The 17647-nt window shown below is 53.7% G+C and overlaps 2 protein-coding genes across 3 annotated transcripts; both read right to left on the bottom strand.

Annotated features, from left to right (window-relative positions):
• Window positions 1–1018: 1018 nt before the first annotated feature.
• On the bottom strand, window positions 1019–4919 carry PYCR2 (pyrroline-5-carboxylate reductase 2). Of its 2 annotated transcripts, XM_090263419.1 has the most exons (7): window positions 4657–4917; window positions 4364–4434; window positions 3200–3379; window positions 2882–3103; window positions 2574–2666; window positions 2246–2409; window positions 1019–1698 (listed from the first exon to the last, which is right to left on the bottom strand). In XM_090263419.1, exons 1-7 carry the CDS (start codon window positions 4721–4723, stop codon window positions 1533–1535), a joined length of 963 nt encoding a protein of 320 aa, XP_090119545.1. In that variant the 5' UTR covers window positions 4724–4917; the 3' UTR covers window positions 1019–1532. The 2 variants fall into 2 exon arrangements, with proteins under 2 accessions (XP_090119545.1, XP_090119543.1); XM_090263417.1 differs by having other exon boundaries at window positions 2882–3379; window positions 4657–4919.
• A 170-nt stretch (window positions 4920–5089) lies between these two features.
• Window positions 5090–8983, bottom strand: LOC149992390 (left-right determination factor 2-like). Its single transcript, XM_090263254.1, has 4 exons — window positions 8013–8983; window positions 7369–7615; window positions 6978–7220; window positions 5090–6231 (listed from the first exon to the last, which is right to left on the bottom strand). Exons 1-4 carry the CDS (start codon window positions 8260–8262, stop codon window positions 5868–5870), a joined length of 1104 nt encoding a protein of 367 aa, XP_090119380.1. The 5' UTR covers window positions 8263–8983; the 3' UTR covers window positions 5090–5867.
• Between the last annotated feature and the right edge of the window lie 8664 nt (window positions 8984–17647).

Here is a 17647-nt window from a genome sequence, read left to right on the forward strand (position 1 = left end):
CTGGCCATTCGTGTATCTTCTTTGGTGAAACGGCCATTCGAATCTTTTTGGGAAACTTATTTAACCTCTTTGAGCTTTACCTTAGTCTTACATCAAATCTAGTTCCTAAGGCCATATTTTATATAAGGGACTTGCCAAGGGCCCACCATATAATAGGGGCTTTAAATTATAGCTTTTAATACTATTGCCACTTTGGCCCCATGGGAAGGAGCCTTCCCTGCGGGCTCTCAGGACCGGGAGCCTGGGCGGCTGGACCTTGGCGGGGGGTGGGAAGGTTCCGCTCCTTCCTCAGGGGGAGGGTGAAGGACAAGGGGCCTACCATGTTCTAGATGTCCTGTTGAGCAATTCCACGTGATCTCATTTCACATCCACCAGAAACTTTTCGTGAAGCATGGCCTCCATATTCACAGGGGGTGAAACCTGAGGTCGGAGACATTCAGTAACCTCTCCAAGGTGGCCTCTCTGGAAGTGGAAGAAACTAGGATCTGAACTCAAAGCTGATGATGCAGTGGCACGGGTGGCCAGCCCCTGGGACAAGCGCCAGGCACCCCGGCCTGGTGGGGAAAACCGCAGGCTCGGCCTGTGGGGCTGGCGCACCCGGCTTCGGGCTCCTGAGAGGCAGCCGATGGCAGCTAAGAACAGACAGACTCGCCACTGACCGCAGTACAACTGGGCTGTCGCTTACCCCTCCCCTCCAGGCCTTGGCATCTTCTATAAAGTGAGCAAGGGAGCAGCTCCTCCCTCAGAGGCCAGTGAGAGGAGCCAGGGCTCAGCAGGCTGCTTGGCTCTTCCCCGCCACAAGCTCCGGCCCATCCAGAGCACAGTCTCCTGACCCTGACCCTGGGGGCCGGGCTGGAGCAGTCACTTCTGCTCTCAGGGCCTGGCCCCTTAATCCTCTCACCCCTACTTCGTGTCCTTAGACAGGGTTCCCCTATAGGAGCAGGCGCACCTGCTCGGGGCCTCGAGTTCTCTAGAATGACAACTTATGATTACGCATAAGAAGAGCAGAAAAGCAGGGTAATAAAAAATAAAACTTTATTAAAGCAGCTAAACTTGGCAAAACTCACTAAGTCCTTCCCACTGGTGTATCCGTGCAATGAGTGTATACGTACAGCAGTCGCGTTTCGTGTATTTCGGATTGTGACAATTACAAGTTGCTCGCTCTCGATGCAAAGGGAAATGCCCTTTCTTTCACACTTTGTACCTCTCACGTCCTTGACGTGGCACCAAATGCACCCTGCTTTGGGCTCCAGTCGGGGAACCACAGTTGAAGGTCCTCCCCAGGCCTCCTACCTGAGCTGGGGCTCTGCCATGGGAGGTGGGCAGGGTCCCATCTGGCTGCTAGCATCACCCCCCTTCCAAGCACCTTCTGACACGGGACGGGAAGGGCAATGAGGACTGTGTGGCCTCGGGAGATTTAAGGGGGCTTTATAACACAGATCTGGAGACTACCTGAGCCAGCCCTCGCCCTCCGCGGCCCCCGCAGGTGAGGACTCTAGTCACAGACAGGCGGCTGGGAGGGCAGGGCTGCCTCAGTCCTTCTTGCCTCCCAAGGCCGGATTTCTTGTGAGGAGCTTCCCTGAGCTGCAGGGGGTCAGTGTGGACACTGTGGGGGACTCCAGCTTCACTCTGTCCAGGAGGGTCTTCTTGAGGGCAGCTGGGGAGACCTTTTCTTGGTCAGCCATGGACTGCAGCTCTCTGGAGACAGGACCCAAGACAGGTTTAAGGAGGAAAACAATAAACCCTGGAGCCGGAGCTTCTCAAGGCTTTCCTGCCCACATAACCCCCAACCCTTGTTGACTTGATACCACCCCAAATTAGCAGGCCAAACCAAACACTCCCCCCGCCTCCTAAGGAGCGCTCTTTAAGTTTGGGTTACTACATAGATATAGAGCGCCATGTGGTATCTGTGATCACACGGGGAGAGAAGGCGCGTGGAAAGTCACAGGGTTTAAAGTCATGGACTTCAAGTTGAATCTTGCCTCCGTCACTTATTGACCTTGGGGAAACTGAGTCTCAATATCCTCACCTAGAAATCAAAACTCACCCAAACTATCAGTGCTGTGGTGAGAATTAAATGAAATAAAGCCTGCAAACCATCAGCTAATAAGTCGTGATTATAAACAGAGCAGAGAGGCCGACACTGTTAATGGGACCAACGACAGTTGGTTCGGCAAGACAGTGCCCAGCCCGGAGCAGGGGTCAGCTGGGAATTGGGGACTGGGGGCGGAGGAGAGAGACCCACCGTGTCCGGATGCAGGAGGCCTCGACTGCATTGATGAGCAGGGAGCGGAAGCCCCCACTCTCTAGGAAGTGCAGGGCATGGATGGTGGCCCCCCCAGGGGAGCAGACATGGTCCTTGAGCTGGCCTGGATGCTGCTCGGAGTCCAGCAGCATCTTGGCAGCCCCCTAGAGCAAAAGGGGAACATAAGAGAAACATACGGTAAGTACATCTTGGGAAAGGCCCCCCTGATCTTCATCCCAGCTTTCTAACTAAGGCCTGTCCCCAGCGCATTGGCCCGCAGACCCCCAGCCCATACCCTGGTCCAGACACGCAGAGAGAAGATACTGACCAGCAAGGCCTGGGCCCCCAACCGGACTGCCAGGCGCCGCGGCAGGCCCATCTTCACCCCACCATCAGCCAGCGCGTCCAGGGCCAGGAATGCCTGCGGAGACACCCAGTGGGTCTTGGGGAAGCAGACACTCAAGTGCATCCTGCGGGTCTGCTATTTCTGATGACTAGAGCTAGTGCCAAGAATGAGGTTCCTCCACCAGCCAACTGCACTTAAGAGGTGGGCGACACCCCCAGCCCAGCCTGCCTGCCATCCCATATTGTTCCCCTGGGTCGCCAGAAGGCTGAGGAAGTATACGAGGGCCTCACGTAGGCAGGTCCGCTGCCGCTGAGCCCGGTGACGGCATCGATCAGGTCCTCCTCCACCTCGGTGCAGAAGCCCACACTGCTCATGAGCTGCTCCAGGAGCTGCCCATCCTCCACCAGGGCGTGGGTGCCTGTGGCATACACCGTGGCCCCCTCACGCACCACCACAGGCGTGTTGGTCATGCAGCGGATCACCTTGGGGGCCGGCTGGAACGCCAGCAGCTTCTGGAGCAAGGAGGGGGGCAAGTGAGTTGCCAGGGCGCAGTTCGCCCTAGCACGCACCCTCCCCACACACAGGGGCACCAGGGCTGAGACCGGCACCTTCTCCACAGAGCTGATGGTGACGCCAGCTGCGCAGGAGACCACGATGTGCCTGGCCTGGACATCAGCCCCGATCTCGTCCAGGATGAAGGGGATAATGTGCGGCTTCACAGCCAGGAACAGGACGTCGCTGTGCCTCACCACCTCCTTGTTGTTCCGGGTCAGGTTCACCCCCAACTTCTGCAGGAGGAAACGGCCCAGCTCACAGGGCGGGGAAGCCTCAGCTGCGCAGAGCCTCCCACAGAGCAGCTGAACCCCTGCCAAGCCTGCTCTGCCAGCTGCGGCCTGGAATTCCCTGCCTTGTCCCCTCAGGGTCTGCCCCCACCGCCACCAGCACAAAGTTTCCCAGTGTTGCTACTGGGCAAGTGAGCACCAGTGCAAAGCATGCACAAGCTTCTCCATGGCAACCAGAAACGGCTGTCCCACGTCCCCACCCGTCCTCTAGCACCCAAGGCACCCCTCTGCCTGGTAAGAAGTCTGCCTGGCTGCAAAGTGACAAAGCGGAAGGTGAAATGCTAGCACCCAACGGTCGGAAGCAGAGCTGGGCCAGGCCCTATCCCAGCCACGGACGCTTGTTCTTCACACCATATGGTCTCCATGTGGCCCAGGGACAGGCTGGAGGACACCCATCCCTGTAGGACTCCAAACCGAGAAGCAGGGCCCTCCGGTGCTGGGAACAGCAGCCATGCTAGGTACAGACACTTGTCCTCTGCCACACTGCCCGGGTTCAGGTGAAGACTTCGGAGATTCTTTTATAGAGAGAGGAACAACTAACCTGCCAGGCCCTTTCCCTACACACTCATTCATGCCTCAGAATAACAGCAAAAGAGGCTATTCTGGACTGCATTTAATAAATGAGGAAACTGAGGCTCAGAGCACCTGAAGGACACACAGTCCATGAAAACAAAGGAGTATTTACTGGGTACCTGCTGTGCACCAGGTGCTTCCCCTACATAAATACCGCCATTACTCTAACCACCCAGTGCCTGGATTTGAACCCCTGTCTGTCTGGGTGCTCTCACCGCACTGAGCTGTCCCAAGGAAGGTGGGGGATCCTGACGCTCCTGATGGTGGGGTGGGTCAGCCGGCTGATGACCAGCCCAGGGGCCCAAGCCTTCCTCCTGGACCCCCACCCTCTTCCCCACACCCCTCTGCCCCACCTACCCTAAGCGCGGACACGGTGGGCAGGTCCATTTCCGGGGAACTGGCTATTATCTTGTGAGCCGACAGGATGCCTACAGCAGACAGAGCTTTTCAACTGGGGATCGTGACCCACCCCGTCCCTTGCTTTCCCTAGGAAAGTGGAATCAAAACCCGCCAGGGTCTAAGAGTGCCGACCTCCCTGCCCCCCCACCCCCCCCCAGCCACCCCCGCGCCCCGATCCCTTACACCAACATAAGACGCCCTTGCTGCCTAAGAGGCCATCTGCGCATTGGCTCCCGCCACCACGCGCTCACCTGCGGCCGTGAAGCCCCGCGCCAGGGCAGAGGCCAGCTGGCCCGCGCCAATGAAGCCCACGCTCATGGTCCTGGGCTCGGCGTCCACCCAGCGGCCGCAGAAATCCAGTCGTCGCGCCCCGGAGGTACCGTACGGGAAAGGCGGAACGTGGAAAGACCCAGCGCGCTGCGTGCGCGCCACGGAAGCAGGATCCGGGTGCTTCCTGCAGCTTCCGGCCCGGATTCCCCCTTCCCCTCCGCACTCACTCGCAGACCGCAGACCACGCCCCAGCGTCCCACGTGACCCCGCCCCGCCCCGCCCAGGCAGCCAATCTGCGGCGGGGAGCTCGGAGCGGGCCAATCCGAGGCCGGGTCGGGGCTGTGTGCCCGCCTCCTATATAAAAAGTAATTAAATACAGGCGTTATTAAATACTAGAAATTAAATACAGAGACACAGAATGAGACCACTTTTATTCCAGCAGATGATCTACATTCAATTGTTTCTTTTTGCTAAGTAATAATAAAAAAGTAACTACATGTGATACTAACTGGTGATCGGTTCTCTAAAACAGGGAGAAGTAACTGCATAGGTGAGGTTAGGGCTGTCTGATCCCCAGGGCAACAAGGGGTGTGGCTCAAAGGCTTCTATATTTGCTTGAGGTCGCAGCTTGTGGCCTTGTTTGTTAGATTCAGAAACCAGCTGTCCCGATTCCCTGTCCACTGTCCCTGGCCTGAAGCCCCCCATCCGCCCTCAGAGCACCCCCTGAGGGTTCAAAATGAATCAACATTTGGGAGACACGGCCTCATTTCTGGGCCTCCTCCCTATCTAGAGGAAACAGGGATTTTAGGGTTTTGTTTTAATTCACTATGTAATAGAGTAAATGAGTTTGATTTCCCCAGTCCTTACTACAGGGTGTGTCGTCCCCTCCTCAGCTGAGAAATTGCAAGAGAACAGAAGCTCCCAGCTGACAAGCTGTCCATGCTCAGCTGCACCAGCTGACAACTAGGCCAGGATTTCCTGCTCAGCAACCCCAAGGGTTAGGGGTATTAGTCACTCATGTAAGTGCTTAGGGTGATGGACAGAAGGACAAGAAATGGAGAAACACTCAGAAAGGTAAAATACAGGCCCTAATTGGGGCAGGGGTACCTTGCTAAACAGAAAACTAAAACCTACACTAAGACCTGCTTTGGTGCACGTGCTTAGTCAGAGGCCTCACTGGTATGCCCGGCGCCTACGGCTCCAGCTTCCTTGGCACGGGTGCCCCATCCGAGGCGCAGCTGCACTTCTGCACCCTCATGTTGGGCAGGCTGACCACCTGGGGCCGGGGCCTGCCGCCTTCCTTCATGCTGACAATCATGGGCAGCGAGGTCGTCTCTGAGGCAGTGCACTGTCTAGGTCCCAGGAAGGGCCACTGGAAGGTCAGGGCTTCCGAGGGCTGCTGGCAGATGCCCACACACTCATAGGTCAGGAAGCCCGGGGGCTCCAGGACCCAGTGCTCAGCCCACTGCATCCCCTGCAGGTCAATGTACACCTCCTGGCGGCAGCAGCGGGTGTCCTCGGTCACTGGTGCCTCGGAGTCACAATTGCCCTGAGCTCTGCGGGGGCAAGGAGATGTGGAGTCAGAGGTCAGCTAGGAGAGCTGAGGTCAGGGGACCCAGGGCAGACCTGGGGGGGGGGGGGAGGCATCTGGGACGGAGCTGTCTGATGTTAAAAAAGCTGGATATGTGTCATAAATGGTGAATGAATAAACATCCAAACCATCAATCAGCAGCTGTTCACTAAAGGTCTCCTAACATGCCAGGCACTGAAGCAGGCACTTCACATGTTATCTTAGATGGCACCTGCATTTACCCTGACATGAGCCTTGGTGACGATCCAGCATTATCCCTGTTACACACGAACACACTGAGACCCAAAGGTGTGAAGAGACATGACCAGAGGCCTGCAGCCTGTAGAAGGCAGATCTGCGTGGAACCCAGGCTGTAGGATTCCAAAGGCCTGTTACTTGTCCCGTGAAGAGAGAATTCACCGATGCCAGAAGAAAGCTGTTCAACTTAGTTACAGCTCATGCTAATATTTTTCAAAGAATTAATTATCGAAAAGGGTAGTATGAAAATAGATGATTAGAAAAATGTATGTGTCAGTGATAACACAAAAACCCATTGAAAATATCTGAAGGTATTTTTCAATAAAATGCTTGAATAATACAAATTTCTACCATTAGAAACGGACATGTAGTAGGGAATGGGTTGCATCCTGAGCCGTCTGCACCCACCCACCCAGCCAGTCCTGGGGTCGAGCGCCTGGACCATCTAGTCCACTCCTGCCCGCTGGGACCTACCCGAACTCGCTGAGGTCCAGGGTGTGCAGCTCCAGCTGGGGCTCGCCCTGCCGGGTGCCCGATCGCCCCTGGGAGGCGAAGCGGACCAGCTTGTGGGCGCTGGAGGCCAGCGGGCCCAGGTGCTCCCTCTGCACTGACACCTGCAGCAGCAGCGGCTCCCGGGGCCGGCTCAGCTGCTGCCAGAAGTTCACGGCCTCGGTCACGTCGAAGGCTTTCCAGCCGCTGTCGTGGATGGACACCAGCCTACGTACGACACCAGGCGGAGACAGAGGCCCGCGCTGAGGGCTGCAGATTGGGGGAATCCAACCCCGCCTATCCCCATCCCGGGCATGGACCCGCCCCCTCCCCGCCCCCCTTCCTCTGCCCTCCCCCCACACCCACCCTAGCCCACCTGGAGTCGATGAGGAACGTGCGGTTGGAGCCGTCACCCCGGACCTGCAGCCACTGCACGGTGACCTGGGCCCGGTCTCTGCGCGAGGAGAGCAGCTCAGGCCTGCGGAGCGCGGCCTCGGGCACCGGCTCCTGGAAGAGGCGCAGCACCGCCTGCACCAGCTCGCTGTTGGGGGGCAGCCGCCGCTCCATGCTGAACACCAGCAGGCGCGTGGAGGCCTCGGACATCAGGAACCTGCCGGCCACCTCTGAGGACGACAGCAGGGTCAAGGGGCCTCTGCAGGCACCAGGAGACCCTCTGAGGGTGGCAGGGCCACTGAGGCGGTGGCCAGGTGGAGAGAGAACAGCCCGTGTTGTGTCCCCCTGAGCCAACCAAGCCTGGTTACCTAGAAACCCCCCTAGGACCCATAGCGTTTATAACAGCCACCACAGGCAGGAAGGGCAGCCCTTGGGTCCTGAGCTAACAGGGTCAGCTGAGATGCTGAAGATCAGAATCCTCACCTTGGGCACTTGGGTCTGTCTCTGGGCACCTAGGAGGTGAGCCCCAGTCCCAGAGAGAGGCCTCAGACAGCCTTCCCAGATGGGCACATCCAGTCTTAGTCCCCCTCCCCCAAGGGACCAGGGTGCAGCAGGAGGTGGCCTCACCTCGGAAGTTCTGGCTGAACCTCTTCCCCCGGGTGGGGGCCCCATGGCTGCGCTTCAACAGGGCCACGTACTGGGCCCTCACGTGGGCAGGGGTGACCAGCGCCTCCACGTCACTCTTGTCCAGGACGGGCACCTCGCTGAGGTGCAGCTGCTGCAGCAGGCTGCCCAGGATCTGCTCCTCGGTCATGTCCGCCCCCAGGCTGGTCAGGGGCAGCGCCCAGAGTGCCCAGCAGAGCCACAGGGACCTCATGGTGCTACTCAGGAGGAGGAGCAGAGTGGATGTGTCCCCTGAGGGTCCAGGAGGGTCCCAGCTGGGTGTGCTGAGAGCCAGGCTGGGCCAGCTTTATAGCCAGCCCTGGGCTGGGCCTGGATGGTGAGGGGGGGCAGGTCACACCCCTCACCCTCCCGGGAGCTCAGCGGCCTGACAGGTCCCCAAGGCCTGGGGAGGGGGCTGTCTAGAAAGGGCACAAAGGCTGTCTGGATGCCACACAGGCTTAAGCCTCTGGCTGCTGCTGTCTGGCAGCTCAGTAATAATTTTAGTGCCTATTGAATTTCCCTGGACCTATCCCAGTCGTAGTCTATGAAAAAGCAAGCCCGTTCTGTGAATAAGAGAGTCGCATGAGCCAGAGTCAGAGCCAGCTGTCCAAGTCCCTTTCCTGGAGGCCAGTCTGGGTTTGTTCACTGAGAAGGAAGCAGGGAAAGTAGTCTGCGTTCCTGCCTGTCCTGGGCTGGGCCATGCAGTTTCACAGAAGCCCCTTGAGTCTTCTCACTCCAGTCCCTGCAAACCGCCCCCCTCTCCACAGTCCCTCAGGGGACCTTGTCCTCCCTTGTGACAGAAGGAAGCTAGATGCTGCTGGGACAGAAGTCTGGCAGCTCGGCTTTTTGGAAGGGAAAGAGATTTCCGCAGTGTCTTTGCGTTCAGACTGCCACAGACTGAGAGACCCCTCAGGCCCAGCATCCTTCTGGGGAGTGCGCCGCGTGGTGAGCTCAGCTGCGGGCTCCCACCACCAGCACCCAGTCCAAGCCCACGTCATAGCCAGACAGGGCTCCAGGGATGGGAACCCGGAAGGCAGAGGCCAGGGCTGCCCAGAGTGCTGTCCTGTCCAAAGCCACGGGTGCTGTGCACACTGAGGTGGGCGGGAGCCCTCTGTGCCCCCTCAAACACACATCGTAGACAGGCTGGGTTCAGATATGCTGCTTGCTGGCTGTTGGACATGCCAGCAAGTTCCTTAACTACTCAGTGCTTTAGTTTGCTCATCTGGAGGAGGGGGTGGTGGTCATGGGGTCTGCTATAGGACTAGTATGAAGATTAAATGAATTAATGGTGCCTGGTGAATAGTAAGCCCATATAAAGGTCATTATTATCTGCACAGTCACTGTCTTCTCTAGGTGTGGCAACACCCAACAGAGCACTGTGTGCCAGGCGCTGCTCTAAGCTCTGGACATGGATTCACAGCAGCCCTAGGAGGCAGGTGTCGGCACCCGCCCATCCTCCTCCGGAAGCAAAGTCAGAACAGTACGCGGTGAAAGGGACCTGCCTGCCTCACTCAGCAGGTGGAGGGCTGGGGAGGTCATCTGTCCCCAGAGGCCCCTCCTGGCCCAGAAGACTGAAGGATGTGCAGGAGGAAATCCTTCCCAGAACCTGTGTTCTGTCACGTGGGAGGTGAGCAGTGATGGTGAAGGAGGACAAGGACTGTGCATGAGGGCCACGGGGCCCAGTGGGTAGGGAGCTGTGTCCCTGGCAGGTAACTGGTGCCACCTTCCTGCCACTGTATCCTGCCACGGCCCAGGCTGAGGAAGAGAGAACCTTCTGGTGTTCAAGGGTGGGATTTCCCCCAGACGAGAGCCAGGGACATTGAGCACAAACTGCCACGTATGCACATGTGTATGTACTTAGAGGGGTTTCAGTAACAGGGTGGGGGGCTTAGAGTGTGTGGAAGGAGCGGAATGATAATCACACTGGTAATAGTCACAATGGGCACCAGTGCTTACGTGCTGTGCACCGTTCTGAGCGTTTTACATGCTTGGACTCTATCCTCACAAGTTGCCGTTATTGTTCCATTTCACAGATGAAGAAACTGAGGCATAAAACCTTACCTGACTGCCCGAGGTCATACAGCTGGGAAGTGCCCAAGTTCAGGATTCTGTCAAAGGTGAACACAGGACAAGGTAAGAGGAAATACAGAAATGTTGACAGTTGAACCCAAGAGGGGGATCTCAAGGGATGACAGAATCAGGACCTCTGCCACTTCCGTGCCCCCCTTTCCTTTCCTCTCCCTCCCCTGTTCCCACGGAATCCGTGTAATTCACAAGGAGGAATCAAATCCCATCTTGGGGCTCATATCTCAAGGAGTTTGAACATTCCGGAAATATAAGATGCCACCTCTGTGTTGGGCCCAAACAGGCCCTCCTGATCTCTCTGTGACAAGTGTAGCCTTCTTCAAAAGAGTTGTGTTGCTCTTCTTTGCAAGTGATGATTAGCAGGGAAAGAACTTGATGCAAACATTTGGGCCTCAAGTCAGGCCAAAAGGTGCAGAAGTATCACATTTACAGGGAAGCCGGGACCTGTGGCCCTTGTCCCTTGAAGCTCTGCTCTGGGTTGGTGTTCCATAAATATGCAAAGTCCACTCCCCCTGGGCAGTGGGTGAGAGGAAGCCCTGTGGCTTATCACCGGTCAGGGTGGTGCCAAGGATATAACACCCAGGCCGCCCTTGCACATCATGGGCCCCTTAACCCCCAACATCTAGACCCCTGCGAGCTCCCTGGGGCTCGCAGCCTTGGAGACCCCATACTGGTTCCAGCAGGGACCTGCTGTCACAAGGGTGAGAGAGGCCAGGCCCCTGGTGCTGCTGCTCCCTGACCAACACATACCCTCCCACCAAGCAGCTGCCTCTGGGCTGAGGACCCATGGGAGCCCCCAGTGGTCAGGAGCCCCTTCTGCACCTGGGGTAACTGACCAGTTAAATGGAAGCTTCGTGTTCCAGAGCACAAAGTCAAGTAGAAGGTCCCTCCTCTGCGGGAGTCTCTGCCACCCTCACCCCCAGATGTCTCTCAGGTGCTCCTGAGCTGGTCTCCCAGCACAGAGACCACTCTAGGGCTGGGTCCTCAGTGGGGACTGGCAGCCTAGTCAACACCAGCATTGCTGACCAAAGACCAGTCCTGCCAGCCGGGATGGGATTCAGGAGCTCCAAGGGGCCACTGGGAGCCTGGGCAAGTGGTCCACTGCTGGGGAACTGAGAACCCTTATCTATCTTGGGGACCTCCCTTAAGGGGGGGTGGGGAGGGTGAGGTTTGCCCAGCAAGGTGGCATATCCTCCTCCTTCTCCCCATTACTTTGGAGAATCAAAGGGAAATGATTCTACAAGCCCCTGAATGACGTGATTTTGGTTCAAGGTCATTTTGTTATAACGTTGATGAGGAAAAGAAAAAAGTCACTCCCTGGGCAGGGCCACTACCTGCATGGAGTTTGCACAGTCTCCCCATGTCTGCATGGGTTTTCCCCAGGGACTCTGGGTCCCTCCCACCTCCCAAGGATGTGCTTGGGAGGTGAACCCGCATGTCTGCCTTGTCCCAGTCTGAGCGACTTGGGTGTGAGTGCGAGGGGCCCTGTGAAGGGTGGGCCCCACCTGGCGTCCTGAACTGCTAGGAGAAGCTCAGGCCTCCTGAGACATTGAATTAGAATCAGTGATTTGGAAAACGATAATCTTACCTGTTTTTATTCACCTTTCTTAAATATATGTATAGCTCAGTTATTCCAATGATTACTATTAGAAGTATTCTGGCTCTATTATTAAGTGTGGTGGTGTTTTCGTGACCAGAAATACACCTTAGGAATTTAACATTTCTATCAATTGGCCTTTTGTAACGTTGGTTTCCTTATACGTCATTTCCCTTAAGGTCGCAGTTTCTGAGGACTTGCTGTACAAGTGATTGATTCTTTATAGAATCAGAGCTGAAATGGCCTCTCCAGGCCATTGTCCTGCCCCCAGTTTTTAGAGCTAAGAAAACCCAGGGTCTGAGAGGTGATGTCCCCAAGCTTACACAGTTGATGGAAGCCTGCATAAAGTCATGTCTTCTGATCCCCAGTCCCAAGTTTCTTGCACACCCTTGAGCTATTTCCAGTGCAGTCTTGCCTGACCCACTGAAGCTGGTGGGAGGCAGCCATCAGCCCCCATGAGAGGGGGACCCAGTCACTCCACGGTGGGGGCTGGGCTGGGAGGCATGAGAAGCAGGCAGACAGAGGATGGGTCTCCAGACTCCTGTGGCTTCCTGGGCACAAGTCCCTGGTCCTGAATGTGGATTCCAGCCAGCCTGACGTTCTGCTCAGGGGAAATAAAATAATTGGGCAATTAGCTAATGGCCGAAAGAAGACCAGGACTGTGGATTGGGAAGCCTTTTACAAGGGACTGGGCGGTCAGGAGGAGGGCGGCTGCCCTTTGTCCTGCGGTGGAGGAACCGGGCCTGGCTGTGAGTGTGGGTCTGGGTGGAGAGTCTGGTGGGTCAGCTGCGGGGTGAGGCGGTGCTTGCAAAGCAGGAAAACTGCCCAGCAGCCTCTTCTGACGTGGGGGAGGGAAGACTCTGCCTAAAGCCTCTCTCTCCCGAGGCCTTCTCTGCCCATGCTGTTTACAGACCTATAGTGTTACGGATTTTTAAATTTCCTACAGACTTTTTCTCAGAGATATTATGGTACGGATGTTTTAAGTGTAACCGTACGCATGCTGTAGGAGAATGTAAATACATCGCGCCTCCGTGCACGCCCAGGACTGAGGTCACCCAGCCTTCCCGTCCGGCTCTGTCCCCTCTGGACAGGATGCCGTGGTTCTGCAGTGGTGCCCCTTGACCTGGGGTCATTCCACACAGTTTGGCCATCACGGAGCCACATTGCCAGCTGCCTCTGAGCTTGGGGGGTAGGCCCCCATTCCTCACCCCGCCCCCCAGCCCCGGACAGCTTTTCCACCTTCCACCTGCCACCAGGTCTGGATCTGTCCCTGGAGGTGGTGATTTCTTCCTGGAACCACTGAGGAATCCTGGCCCCCAGCCCAGGCCTCCTGAGTGGGCTTTGCTGGAGGAACTGAGAGGAATCTGGATGTTGAAGCTTCTCCCCACATCAGGTTTGGGAAGGAGCATGAGGAAGGGTAGGGGGTGCAAGAGCCAGGCCAGGCCGCATGCTTCCTCAGCTTCCTGGGTGGCTGTGAGGGGAGGAAAGAAAATGACCAGGGGAAAAAAAAATGGAAAAGACATTTTTCCTGAGGTCTTTTCTGGGCTTTCCCTGAAAATTTGAGAGTAAGAACAGGTGAACAGAAAGGCTTTTTCTCTCTCTGAATACTCTGAATATAATCAGATTATATGCAAATTAAGTTAACTATCTAACCCTCTTAAGTGGACAAAATTTTCCTCTAAATTTCTATTTCTTCTCTACCACCCTCTCCTGCAAAAACCCATTTTGTCTTTCCTGAGAGCGACAACACTTCTGAATATTTTCACTTTCAAGAACCCTGACATAGAAGGCAGGAGACCAAGGTGCTTACTCTGAATAGTGCCTCTGCCTGAGTGGCCCCTAACCTGTCCCTTCCAAGGTGACACAGAGCCAGGGCTCTGGCTGGAAGCTCTTCTCAGGCCCAGCCTGACCCCCACCTCACCCCCACCCCCCGCTTCATTCATCACAGCCCCCTCCACCTGGCAGCCTGGCCTCTCATGGAACAGCCCCTAGATTGGCTCCTTCTTCCTCCTAGGCCTAAATGCCCTTCAACTCTTCTTTACCTTTGACGTGTTCTCATCTGGTAGGTCTCCGATAAATTTCACTTTCTTCATGAAAATCCTTCCCTAATATTCTGGCCACCCCCATCTGTCCCTGCCCAGTGCATCACTATGAGCTCTGGATGCTCATGGTCCCCTGGGCTAACAGCTGGATACCACTCCCTGTGGCCTTCTGGACAGACGGGCGTGTGTGCCATCTTCCAACAGAGCTCCAGCTCAGCAAGGGATGAACAGAACACCCTCTAGTTTCATTCTGTAGTCATGCCTAACATGGTGCGCACACAACCTTTGCTGGGGGGGGGGGGATGGATGAATGAGCCACTTTTTGCTAAAAATTGTGAAATTTGGATTAAGTTACATGAGATCACAGTCCACGTGAAGGCCAGTATTCATTCAGAAAACTAGTAGTAAACGCATACAACTTTAAAGCTGAAAACCATGTGCAGTTGGCAGATGGCCAGACCGTGACAAGTGTCTCCTACGCGGCTACCTAACCCCTGGTCAGCTTCCCCAGAGCTACGCTGTATCTTGTATGCACTTCAGGACAGTCTGAAGCTACCCAAGACCAGCCACATGATCATCACATCAATACAGGCAGCGATTTTCACCTTTTTCATCTCACAACACACTTAAGCTGATTACTAAAATTCTGTGGCACATTAAAAATATACTTTTTACCGATCTGACAAAAACAAAAGGTATAATCTTGGTTCATTGACACTAAGCGGCTATTATTGTGTTAGCTGTTGGCATTTGTTTATTTCACAATCTAAGGGAAAAAGAGGTCCGTGCCCCTGACTAAGCAGTCAGATATTGCATGTTTTTAAAATTCTTGCAACGCACCAGTTGGAATCGCTGGTATATGGTAACAGGTTCTTCTGTTTTCACTTGACCCCAGGGAGACAGCCAGGAGTCTGACCCCCAGCACTCCTCACCTCGCATCACCTCCTCAGCCTCCCTTTGGGGTCACCCTATTCTAGATGGAAAATTCTTCAAGGCCCACGTCGTATCATGTTTTCTAGGCTGAAGGTACAGAGCACATCAGTGTGGAGCAAGAGTTCCACCCAGTCCAGGACAGAGCCTCAGTGGAGGGGTGTGGGGCGGATAGTGAGGGTCTTTATCCTATTCTCTAATCTCCAGAGCCCAGCTGCTAAAGCTGGGAAGAAGGATTTGCACATTCTGGGAGGTAATTGGAAAGGCGGGCTTCGTCAACAAAATACACAATAATGAGCATGGAGTCATTTGAAAATCAGAAGGATTAGCCCTCTCCTGCTGGGATGGGTCCTCTTCACAGAAACGTGAGCATTTTATCAATAGGTCAGCGCAGCGGCTACCCCAGAAAGGAAAGGAAACGAGCTTTTGCCATCCACCACTGGTGACAAGCCACAGCCCGGTTTCATTTACCCCCCTCCCTGCAAGTTCATTAGGGAACTCGACACTCCAGCCACCAAGCAGCCCCTACACCTCCTGCAAACACTCTGCTTCCTCTGCAATGCAAGGCCACGTGTCCCTGGAGCATTTGGCCAGCCTCTTGGTCTGGAGGCTCTCTGAGAGGTTCCTGGTGGGAGCTGATGAGTTTTCTAAAGAGCCTGTGTGTTCAAAGACACATCTGATCTTATTAACCAATGTCACCCCAATCAATTTAGTTTAAAAAAAATCTTTAAAGAAGACATATCTATTTACACAATCACATAGCAAAGAGGAGTTTCTAAAGAAAAGCGATGGTCTCCCCTGCCATCCTTCTCGGCTCTTCAGCTACCACGTCTGATGGTTTACCTCCCAAACATACGCTGTACGCTGAGGTCACTTTTCTTTCATCCTCCTCTCATATTTTTAATAAATACATGGGTAATTTTAGCTCTTTGTGTCACTTTTGCAAATTAAACAACATACTAAAACCTCTATTGCTTGCTCCTCGAGCTATAGACAGTGCTCATTTGGGAAATTAGTACCCATCCCACGCAGCAAGGCCATGGAGCTGCCGCGGTCCCCCCCTGCTCTCCCCGCTGTCTCCCACTCTCTGTCACCTACGCCCCGCCCTTTGTGTTGTCAAAGCTTAACATTCTGCCTCGTCCCTTGTTTATGGGTTATGGGAGAGCCAAAAAGGATGCTAAGATGACTCTTCGTTTTAATTGTGGATCCAAAATAAACTCAAAGAAAAGTGTTTCTGGTACCACACACAAACAGATTCACTTTTCTCATATAGTCTATCGATTATTCCCAATATATGGCATTTTAATTTGCTTCATATTTGGATCATGATTTTCTTGTTCAGCCTTTCAACCAGAACAGAATGAGGAAACAAGAATTTTAAAAAATGAGGAGAGGCTTAGCAACCTCCGGGACAACTTTAAACATGCCAACATCCAAACCATAGCGGTGCCAGAGGGAGAAGAGGAAGAGCAAGAAATTAAAGAGTTATCTGAAAAAATAATGAAAGAAAACTTCCCTAATTTGGCAAAGGAAATAGACATACAAGTCCAGGAAGCACAGAGAGTCCCAAATGAGTTGGACCCAAGGAGGGCCACACCAAGACACATCATAATTAAAATGCCAAAGGTTAAAGATAGAGAATCTTAAAAGCAGCAAGAGAAAAGCTGAGAGTTACCTACAAAGGGGTGCCTATAAGACTATCAGCTGACTTCTCAAAAGACACTTTGTAGGCAAGAAGTATTCAAGGTGATGAAAAGCAAGGACCTACAACCAAGACAACTCTATCCAGCAAAGCTATCACTGGGAATGGAGGGGCAGATACAGTGCTTCCCAGACAAGGTAAAGCTAAAGGAGTTCATCATCACCAAGCCATTATTATATGAAATGTCAAAGGGACTTACTTAAGAAAAAGACTAAAACCATGAACATTAAAAAGGCAACAACGACAAAAAAAAGGCAACAAATTCACAACTATCAACAACTGAATCTAAAAACAAACAAACAAAAAAACCTGAAGCAAACAACCAGAACAGGAATGGAGTCATAGGTACGGAGATCTTTGGAAGGTTATCAGCTGGGAGGGGGAAGGAGGAGAAATGGGGAAATGGTGCAAGGATTTAGAAGCATAATTGGTAGGTACAAAATAGACAGGGGGAAGTTAAGGATAGCATAGGAAATAGAGAAGCCAAAGAACTTACACGCACGACCCACGGACATGAACTAAGGGGCGGGGGGTGGTGATTGTTGGAAGGAAGGTGGTACCAGGCAGAGGGGTGCAAAGGGGGAAATATTGGGACAACTGTAATAGCACAGTCAATAACATATACTTTAAAAAAAAGAAATAAGGGGGTGAATCAGAAAGTGGCTGAGACCCAAGCGGGGGTGCGGGCTTCTGCGCACAGCAGAGACCCCTCTCTCTCTGCATGGCCCCCCAGTGCCTGTGCCTAGGCCGTATCATGTGCTAGTCAAGCCCGTGGGGGGCTGGCCGAGTTCTTGTCCTTGATCTGGTTACATAATTCATTTGCAAAAAAATCTACATTGTACATCATGATATAGTCACTGTTCTATATGCATGTGATAGTAACAGGTTTATTCTAAGACACCGCTAGTGAAAAGGCAAGACGAGGGTAGGCGGAGATGTTTGCAAAACATAAAAAATATGCCAGTATGTCACTTAGATTGTTGCCTGCACTCAAAATTAAGTAAGAGCTCTTCTTTTTAGGGTCTCTTCATCTAACTACGTATTTGTATGTGTTTCTATAGATATGTGTAATTTGGAAATAAATTACTCTTTGTATTTACCAAATACATTTTCCACCATTACAAACTTTTTAAATGCAGAGGAGTGTAATTTTACTATTTCTCTGGACCTTTTTTTCAAATGACTTATTTACCTGTCCCTTGGCTTCTTTTTTCCTGTGGTTAAAAGATTTGATGTATTTCTT

This window comes from Furipterus horrens, unplaced genomic scaffold (assembly GCF_987537825.1).
Source record: "Furipterus horrens unplaced genomic scaffold, mFurHor1.1.pri manual_scaffold_15, whole genome shotgun sequence".
Classification (NCBI taxonomy): domain Eukaryota; kingdom Metazoa; phylum Chordata; class Mammalia; order Chiroptera; family Furipteridae; genus Furipterus; species Furipterus horrens.

What these genes read in the sequence shown, in the direction of transcription:
- LOC149992390 (XM_090263254.1), bottom strand. Translation starts at nt 8,262, where the DNA reads ATGAGGTCCCTGTGGCTCTGCTGGGCACTCTGGGCGCTGCCCCTGACC. An exon ending in GTTCAGCCAGAACTTCCGAG is followed by an intron (nt 7,616 to 8,012) that starts GTGAGGCCACCT and finishes TGTCGTCCTCAG; the next exon opens with AGGTGGCCGGCAGGTTCCTG. An exon ending in ACGTTCCTCATCGACTCCAG is followed by an intron (nt 7,221 to 7,368) that starts GTGGGCTAGGGT and finishes TGTCGTACGTAG; the next exon opens with GCTGGTGTCCATCCACGACA.
- PYCR2 (XM_090263417.1), bottom strand. Translation starts at nt 4,723, where the DNA reads ATGAGCGTGGGCTTCATTGGCGCGGGCCAGCTGGCCTCTGCCCTGGCG. An exon ending in TGGGGGCCCAGGCCTTGCTG is followed by an intron (nt 2,410 to 2,573) that starts GTCAGTATCTTC and finishes CTTTTGCTCTAG; the next exon opens with GGGGCTGCCAAGATGCTGCT. An exon ending in GCCTCCTGCATCCGGACACG is followed by an intron (nt 1,699 to 2,245) that starts GTGGGTCTCTCT and finishes TCCTGTCTCCAG; the next exon opens with AGAGCTGCAGTCCATGGCTG.